This window comes from Trachymyrmex septentrionalis, unplaced genomic scaffold (genome assembly GCF_001594115.1).
Source record: "Trachymyrmex septentrionalis isolate Tsep2-gDNA-1 unplaced genomic scaffold, Tsep1.0 scaffold19, whole genome shotgun sequence".
Taxonomy (NCBI): Eukaryota; Metazoa; Arthropoda; class Insecta; order Hymenoptera; family Formicidae; genus Trachymyrmex; species Trachymyrmex septentrionalis.
The window spans coordinates 342,955-351,021 of record NW_017305071.1 but is presented as its reverse complement, the minus strand read 5'-3'; the positions used below and the strand labels follow the sequence as shown (position 1 = coordinate 351,021).

At 42.6% G+C, this 8,067-nt stretch overlaps 1 protein-coding gene across 5 annotated transcripts in view; it reads right to left on the bottom strand.

Annotated features, from left to right (window-relative positions):
* Positions 1–8,067, bottom strand: part of LOC108746888 (DNA N6-methyl adenine demethylase-like) — a 47,440-nt gene that overhangs the window by 9,102 nt on the left and 30,271 nt on the right. For all 5 annotated transcript variants that reach the window (XM_018483957.1, XM_018483960.1, XM_018483961.1 and 2 more), the window contains exon 3: positions 3,631–3,861. In XM_018483957.1, coding sequence (XP_018339459.1) covers positions 3,631–3,861 — 231 coding nt within the window. The remainder of the gene's footprint in view (positions 1–3,630; positions 3,862–8,067) is intronic.

Here is an 8,067-nt window from a genome sequence, read left to right as displayed (position 1 = left end):
CTCTCTCTCTCTCTCTCTCTCTCTCTCTCTCTCTCTCTCTCTTTCTGAGAACCCTCGCAGTGGCCGTGAATCGGTGTTTGTGGTCGAGGCTGATAGCGTCAAAGAGCTGGGCGTTTCGCCAAGCGTGGCACGGGATACCTTTCATTCGGTATCATCCTCCTTCTCTTCCATCTTACGCGCACACTGCACACGCACGCGCGCCCTGTCTCTCCCTCAGGGAGAAAATCCTTCCGTTCTCGTGGCATCGTGACCTAGGGTAACCTAAGACCCTGGCGTGATAAAACGGAACGTTTTGTGACAGCACCCAAACATGACCCTCGGGAGCCAAGTTGCCCTTCCGGCGGATATTCGCCGGAGAGTTTGTCGACCCCGACCGCGCTCTTCGCCGGCTCTTCACCACACTCCCTCGCTTTCTCCGCGATCTTACGCCACCGTGGGTGGTGAGTTTCAACACCGCGTTTACGGCCACTGTAATCGATGCAACGCGACGCGTGCCTGGATCTCAAAGAGGGAATTTTCAACGCGGGAGAGACGGAGGTGGGTAACAGGTGTAACCCTCTCGCTTTCCGCGAACGTTCGCGTGCGGCTAAACCGCATGTACGTGGCGACGGGAACGCAATTCGCAATTTGCGCACCGCCAACGATCAGACGGCGGCATTTCGCGGTTTCGGTTTATTGCATAATTGGACGCTCCGACGAATGCGGACCCCCGCCGTAACGTATGATTCCTTTATCGCCGCGGCATTAGCAATTATCGTGCCGCGTGCGACACCGAACGTGTGTTCGCACCGCAGTAGTCGGATATACCCGCGTTTAAACGTGCGAAATGCACAATTAACGCCGGGCGTAGACATCAATGAGAAACGCTCCCGCGTTTAAATGCAACGCGGAAAGGGAGCGACACACACTATCAGCGGATTATATTTTGTAACCGTGACGTATATCGTATTTCGCGAGTGTAGAAGTTTATTACGTCTGGAAGTGATATCGATATTGCAACAATAAAGCTAACAATAAAGCTACCGATAAAGATAACAAATTGGATCGTTTATATATGTACGTATGCATTTTACGCAAATGTTGAACGCTACACGAAATATATCGAAATATTATGCAAATTAAGATGACCGCGGCTGCGTGCGGCAACGTTCCGATTAATTGACAATTTCGATTCGGGTGAATTAATAGCATTTCGTGATTATATGATGTATCTTGGGATTGTATGATGTAATTGTGACTTTCGGTTCGATTTTTTTTTCATTGAAGATTCGTAATTGATGATTTGTAATTTTAACTGAATCTTTTCTTCCGCTCCTCGCGTTTTAATGACGATTCACCAGATGTACGTATAAAGCTCGTCTAAAATATTTATGTGAAGCATTTTTTTGAAATATTGTATTAAAATATTTCGCAAAAATATTTTAAAAGTATATTGTACAAATATTCTAAGTGAAAGAATACTTTTTTAAAAACTCGAACTTCCCGGACATATTTATATTTTAGAAAAATTTCATGTAAAATTTCTGAAATGTTTACAAACGATCTTGCAATAATGAAATAGTTTGTAAATATTTCTAAAATATGTCATGTTGGTACTGCTACGTTCTACTGCTTACGTTTTTTTTTGTGTGTCATAGCCTTCCTAGTCGACAATAATTTAAAAAATAACATAGCATCAATGTTGTAATTTCACACTCAACAATATAATCGTTATGTGTAACACCTATATGTGTTATATCTATATTCTTGAGTGTGAAATTATAATATTGACATTGGTGCAATATTGAGGGAATAATTTGAGATTTTTGTCTGAAGAACGCTTAGTAAGTTCAATGCACGCTGTGTGTGGAATAAAAATTCGCTTCGACGAACAGAACGCTAAAAAAAAAACGCGTTTCAGTTGCAAGGTTACGAATTTTTATCGCCGACGCAAAACGCGATATGCAGCATCCCTCTTAAGCTTGTGCCAGACTACGTGCGAGTCGTGGTGATTCGCGCCCTTTGATTTCGACAAAACCGCTTCACTGGCGCATTGGCACGAATGGTAAACGGCGAATGCAAATTCGACAAATATATGTCCATTTGCACTATTTGCAAATCCCATACGAATAGCAAATTGCGAGTTCCGCAACTGCTTCGTATCACGAATCGTGCGCAATCTGGGACTAGCTTTATCCATATATATCGATATGCAATTTATTTCATTAAAGAATACACACGTAGAGAATTTCACGTGTCACACAGATGAATGACCATGTGAAGATGATTCATTTATCGTCCAAATTGCGCGTCCCAGCACCCGCGATTATTTCGAGGATCCGCAATCGTTCGTTGTTACGGGGGGAGGGGGGGGGGAAATGGCAAGAATTATTAATAATATTACAAAAAGTATCTTTCGACCTTTTAATATGAGTACATAACAAAGGTAGCAAATAAAAATTTTGAACGGTCAACCTGGATTTTTAGTACTTAAATAATTCAACAAATTTATATACTATAATATATCCTCGAAAATCTTTCGAGCAAAATTTAACTCTCAAAAAGAGCGACAATTGAATCACTGTTGAGTGGCTCAGTTGTCAATGTAAAAAAAAAATAAAAGTGAGATTTTACTCTACCGAGTTACGCTCCATTCTGAAGATTTCGGAGAATCGAATCCAATCCTACAAACCGCGCGCCGAATTTAATTCTCAATCCCGAAACGCAATTCTAACGGAATTATTAAAATGTTAATATTGGCAGACGAAGAAAACGGGACGATACGTATTAAAAGAATCACCATATAGGAATCGCGAGGACGGTCTATCCCGGCGTACCTCGGCGTACCCCTGCGACGCGCCGAGCGGCTACCCTTGCCGGCTTCTATCGTATCGTTACTTCTCTGCTCCACCTCTTGATACCGCTCGCTTTTCATCGCTTCTCTCTTTCTCTCCTTTCGTCCCCGGGATACGTCGTTCTCCTCTTCCCCTCTCTCTCTCTCTCTCTCTCTCTCTCTCTCTCTCTCTCTCTCTCTCTCTGTCTCCATCTCTTTCTATCTCTCTCTCCGTCTCTCTCGGTAGGTCGGTGGTTCCTGTTCCTGCGGGTATTGATTCGCGTTGGCGGCCGGTCACCGCCCCCGCACTCACTGTCTGCCGGTAGTCTACCCTTGCCCTCCATGTTACGCCGCTATTTCGGCAGTCGATTCCTTTGCAGTCATGGACCGTCGCGAGCAACGTCGCTTCGCGAACGTTAAAATTGCTTTTACATGTCCCGGCCGGTTCAATTTGATCTTTATAAGGTGATCCTTGTAAAATCTTTTTACACAGCCCGGTACTCATAGTCCATTCTTATTTCAAGAGCGTCTTAAGTAACACGTCTTAAGACGCTAATACTGCTCTCTGATTGATTCGTGACTGTCTTAAGATTGCACTTAAGATAGTATTAAATATAAGAATCGACTACGATGGCGGTCTAAGATTTCCAATCTTACGAATTTTCTTAAATCGGTGTCTTAGGTGCAGGACATTTGGCACATTTCGAGTTTTTTATCGGAATAATATTTGTTATAATGGAAGAGAGAACGCGACGAAGAGAAATCTGTCATTATCCGTGTAATTGAAACAATTCTAATAGAGAGGTTCGAAAACTTACCATGGACACGACAGGTGGTGGCGGGTTGCCGTTTCTGAGGGCGCCCGTTTGTTGGTTCGCCGCGGGATTGAGATTGTCCTTGGTTTGCTGCATGGGATCGGGCTGGTGCAAAGATTGTTGCGTTTGTTGTTGGTGCTGTTGCTGCAAACCGCCAATACCACCCTGCGGGCTGCCGAGACCAGCTGGTGCGCTATCAGGTGTGCTGACCTGCCGTGCGATTTTCCGATAATTCTGCAACAAACAAATTGCCGCATTTCGTCTTTCGCGTGTCTCGCACGTAATAAGAAACTCGTGGAAAACTGTACAATTCGAAACATGACTTTATAGCGTACATTCCGAAATTAATTTACACGGCACATATTCGAGTAATGTAAAATCTTGTGCAAATCTTTTTTTCCCTATTGCTCTATAAGAAAGATCTCTTGATCTAAACGTAGATCGATCGAATTTATGATTGAATTTGTGACAGAAATCAGTAGCATGGAAAACGATGAGTCGCGAAGGATCTTGAGAAAATTAGACTGAAATCGTAGGAAGAAAGGATGGTACCAAAGCCAGCTATACGGCAGTGGTGACCCTAATGCTAAAAATAACGACACCGCTTAAGTAGGCCGAGGCGGCTGAAATGGTTTCCATAGTTCAACAAGCATCGTCAACTAAGCTGATCATCATTTTCCTACAAACGTCCCCTTTCGCATCTCCTTTCGAATTCGACTCGCCACGAGTGAAATTAGCCGATTTGTTTTCAAAGCTTGATTTGTCAAGCATCGCCTTTTGTATTTCGATATATGACACGTGTCAAATGTGTATTATATTATGTATCGATTTATAAATAGACGGGGGCCAAGTGGGACCTACGCTGAGCTCGCGAGAAGAGTTTTCTCCCTTACGGAACATTTGTCACCCAGTGAGTTGCTTGGATCAGCATTTCGAAATTTCCATTCGTATGTACCGCGTTATGAAAAATAAAATATTAAAATACTATTCTTTTCATTTATAACACAGAAGAAGTTCTGAACGTTGAACGTTCGGGAACGGCCAATGGCGATCCTAAAAACGTAATGTACAAACACGATTCTTTTCATAAAAAATTTCCCACATTGTGGATCTAAAGAAATCCATTTTTTTTTCCCATAAAAACAAATAAAAGAAGAAAAAGGAAAGAAGGAAACGGAAAAAGCCTTTAAAAAGCTGCCGGTTTTATGCCTCGTGCAGGTACGCTGGACCGATAAATCTTCATTGAACATGTCCAAAAGGGAATGATGGTTTCATTGAAATGTCAGTCATCGATTAGTAAGATGTAAGACAAGACGACTGACCTTTTTCAGAGAGACGGTTCGGATTAGCTGGTACTCTCTCATCGTCTACTTATTTTAGATCTTGTTACGATTCACCTTCTCATACAGATGTGGGCGAATAGCCAATTATCCAGGATCATCCGCGCGTAGAGTTTTCAAGATTCGGAGAAAGACAGGAGAGAACTCAGAGTTCCCGCTGCAGTTCTTCGCTTCCGATTACTATATTCCAAATATTATACACAAATATTTTACGATAAGTTGGAAAAGATCCACTCTAAAACTTTTAGAGTGACCTGTCATTGTGAAGAATAAAATCTTACTTTCAAAGATTAAAAATTGAATAATTTTTTCCTCAAGATTGGCCCAGGTTTTCACTCTTTCGAGTGGAGATTCTACTCGAAAGAATTTAGAGAGAGAGAGAGAGCAATATCGAGCATTGTTAACGTTTTCATATTGAGGACTCATCGACAGCGATGTTTTCATTAGCAATGATAATCGAGTCGGGATTAGCGCAAATGTTGACAGATTCGGATTGCCAATTACTACGAAGCTCGTATCCCAGAGCAGAGAACTCTAGAAATAATCGGGCATGAAGCCCTGTGTCAAACCACGTGGCTGGCGCGTGGGCATTGACCGACCGCCACCAACCGATTTCAAGCCGTCAGCGTCGGCCATTCCACTCGTGGTGATTCACATTTTGTTGACTTAAGCCAAATGAAAGTATAAGTACATACGATACGATCATTACGCTCCTTATTTTCCTTTATACATTCTGTGCAACGCGACACGACTTTCGACATCCATTTATTTTAGAAAGATATTAATATACATCACAAAGTGATATATGAAGAGTCGGTATTAGAGAGAGAGAGAGAGAGAGAGAGAGAAACAGTAAGGAAGAAATAGTTTCTTTTATCAAGAATAGATTCCAAATTTAGAATGTAAATTTCCGCGTGGATAATTTCTCATTTATTAAACCCCCCAGTGAAGTTTTTGTAATTTAGTACCGCCTCTAACGAAGTCAGTGGATATTTTATTCTTTCCCGAGCGTGTCTCGTACGAGTAGCTTCACTCAATCGATCGCATTACTCGCAGGTCAACGCGTATATTTTTCTCCGTTATAGATCACCTTGATCGCCGTCTGGTTTCTGCGCGCGAGCGAGCGAGCGAGCGCGCGCGAGCGCGCGCAACGATGGAACAGCAAAAAGTTAATAAACGAGCGGAATTCGTGACGTTTCGTCGGACCGCCGATAGTGGCGGAGGACACGTCGTTTGACCTAAATTCCGCGAACACGATAGACGAATGCCGACTTGCGTAACCGGCAGAGCACAATTCGCGAAGTCGGGTTTCGCGCTCAGCGTTTCTGATCCTTGAAGCGCGCAAGGGCCGCGTTTTGTCTTACGTAATCCGACGTGTTAGAATTGTAACGCATCTCTGCAAGCAGCGGCTCGTTATGATAATTTATGCGGAAATTGAATTGTCCATTAAAGAATATACCATAAAATGAAAGGCCGATATCTCTTATTGCAAAGCAATAGGTAATAAAGATTCTGAGGGTCAAATGATGAATATGCAAGACTGTTATAAATGTAATGTATATACTTAAAAATATATGGTTTCATTAATACCGAGTCTTCTTATTAATCAAGGGCGAATGGTTATAACATCGCGAATTGATGAAGAATTTGTAAGTAAAAATAAAAATCAATATGAATGAAAAAGATTGAGGACAGATAGAATATCGTGTTCTATTTTGTCCTAACTATTTTTATTTACATTAATTTTGTATACTTATAAATTTTGAAGCAATATGTTATAATTCTTTGCTCTCACGGCCGATAAAGAAACTTAGTACAGTAAAAAAAAAATAATACATCATTGTTCTATTTTTAAGAGCGAATACATTAAATTTATAACTTCGTGGCTCTCATACTTCTCTCTTTCTATTGTATTAAATCAACTCCAACAACAATCGATAACGTAATCTAAGCCTGCAGCTTTGTATAAAGTTAATTTAGAGAGAGCGTTACGTACAGGCTAAATCAATTAAGCGACGAAGTTTTGTTTCGAATCCGATTGCAATTTTTTTCAAGATTTATATAACAGAGTTACGCGTGACATTGAATAGAAAAAAATATGAGCTATCGCTTAATATCACATTCACGTATACAAGTAGCTCAGGCTCGAGGCTTTTTATGAATCATACGGTTTCTTTTACTTTATACACGGTCGTGAAGGAATCATATTGCGACATCGTAATCCACGCTATCGCTCCGAAGTCTCTGAAGCACTCCAAAAATATAAATACGACTGCAGGCCGATGACGAAATATCAAATCGTCCAGATTTCTCCGTTTATTCTCCATTCTGTTTTTTTTTCCCGTCGATTTCTCAATTCGTTTAATATAAATGTAAAAAGGAACGTCGTGCAAAAGTACGACTCGTCGAGTTTTGCCGGCCGGTCGGGAGAGAAGCGGGAACGTTGCGCTTGTGGAGGTGCGCTCCAAACACGTGCCAATTGCGCACTGTCGACGCTGAGAGATGAATTAAAAAAGTAACATTCCATCGTGCAATCTCGAATAAAGATGAGAGAGAGAAAAAAGGAAGAGAGAGAGAGAGAGAGAGAGAGAGAGAGAGAGAGAGAGAGACTCACACTTTTCGCGACGACGTTCTTTCACGGGCCGATGCTTCGGCGTGCGAGCACACACTTGATCCTCTCCTCGAAAATCTTGCCTGGAAGCACTCGGAACACGAATCGGGATCACTCGTAACCGACTCCGGTGCGAGCCAAGTTACGTATGTATGTACATATGTCGTTCCCTTACGTTTATTCTTCGCGCGCGCACACCCGCGATCTCCTCTCCGCCACGATCTATCGGCCGTGACACCCACACCAGGAGCGGGATAAAGAAATCCGCGCGCCAGAAACTCTGCTGGAGAAACTGACCTCCCACCGGAGAGAGGATTCGCGCCGAATACAACCCACCCTGAGTGCGCCCAAACTTGTTCGACTAAACCGATCGAATCGATCGCTCTCACACTCACGAGAGAGAGAGATCACTCTGGTCGCGGAGCGATCCGCCGAATAACTCCCATGAGACGCCTCTCCCTTTTCCTCCGGTACCTCCCCCCCCGCCCC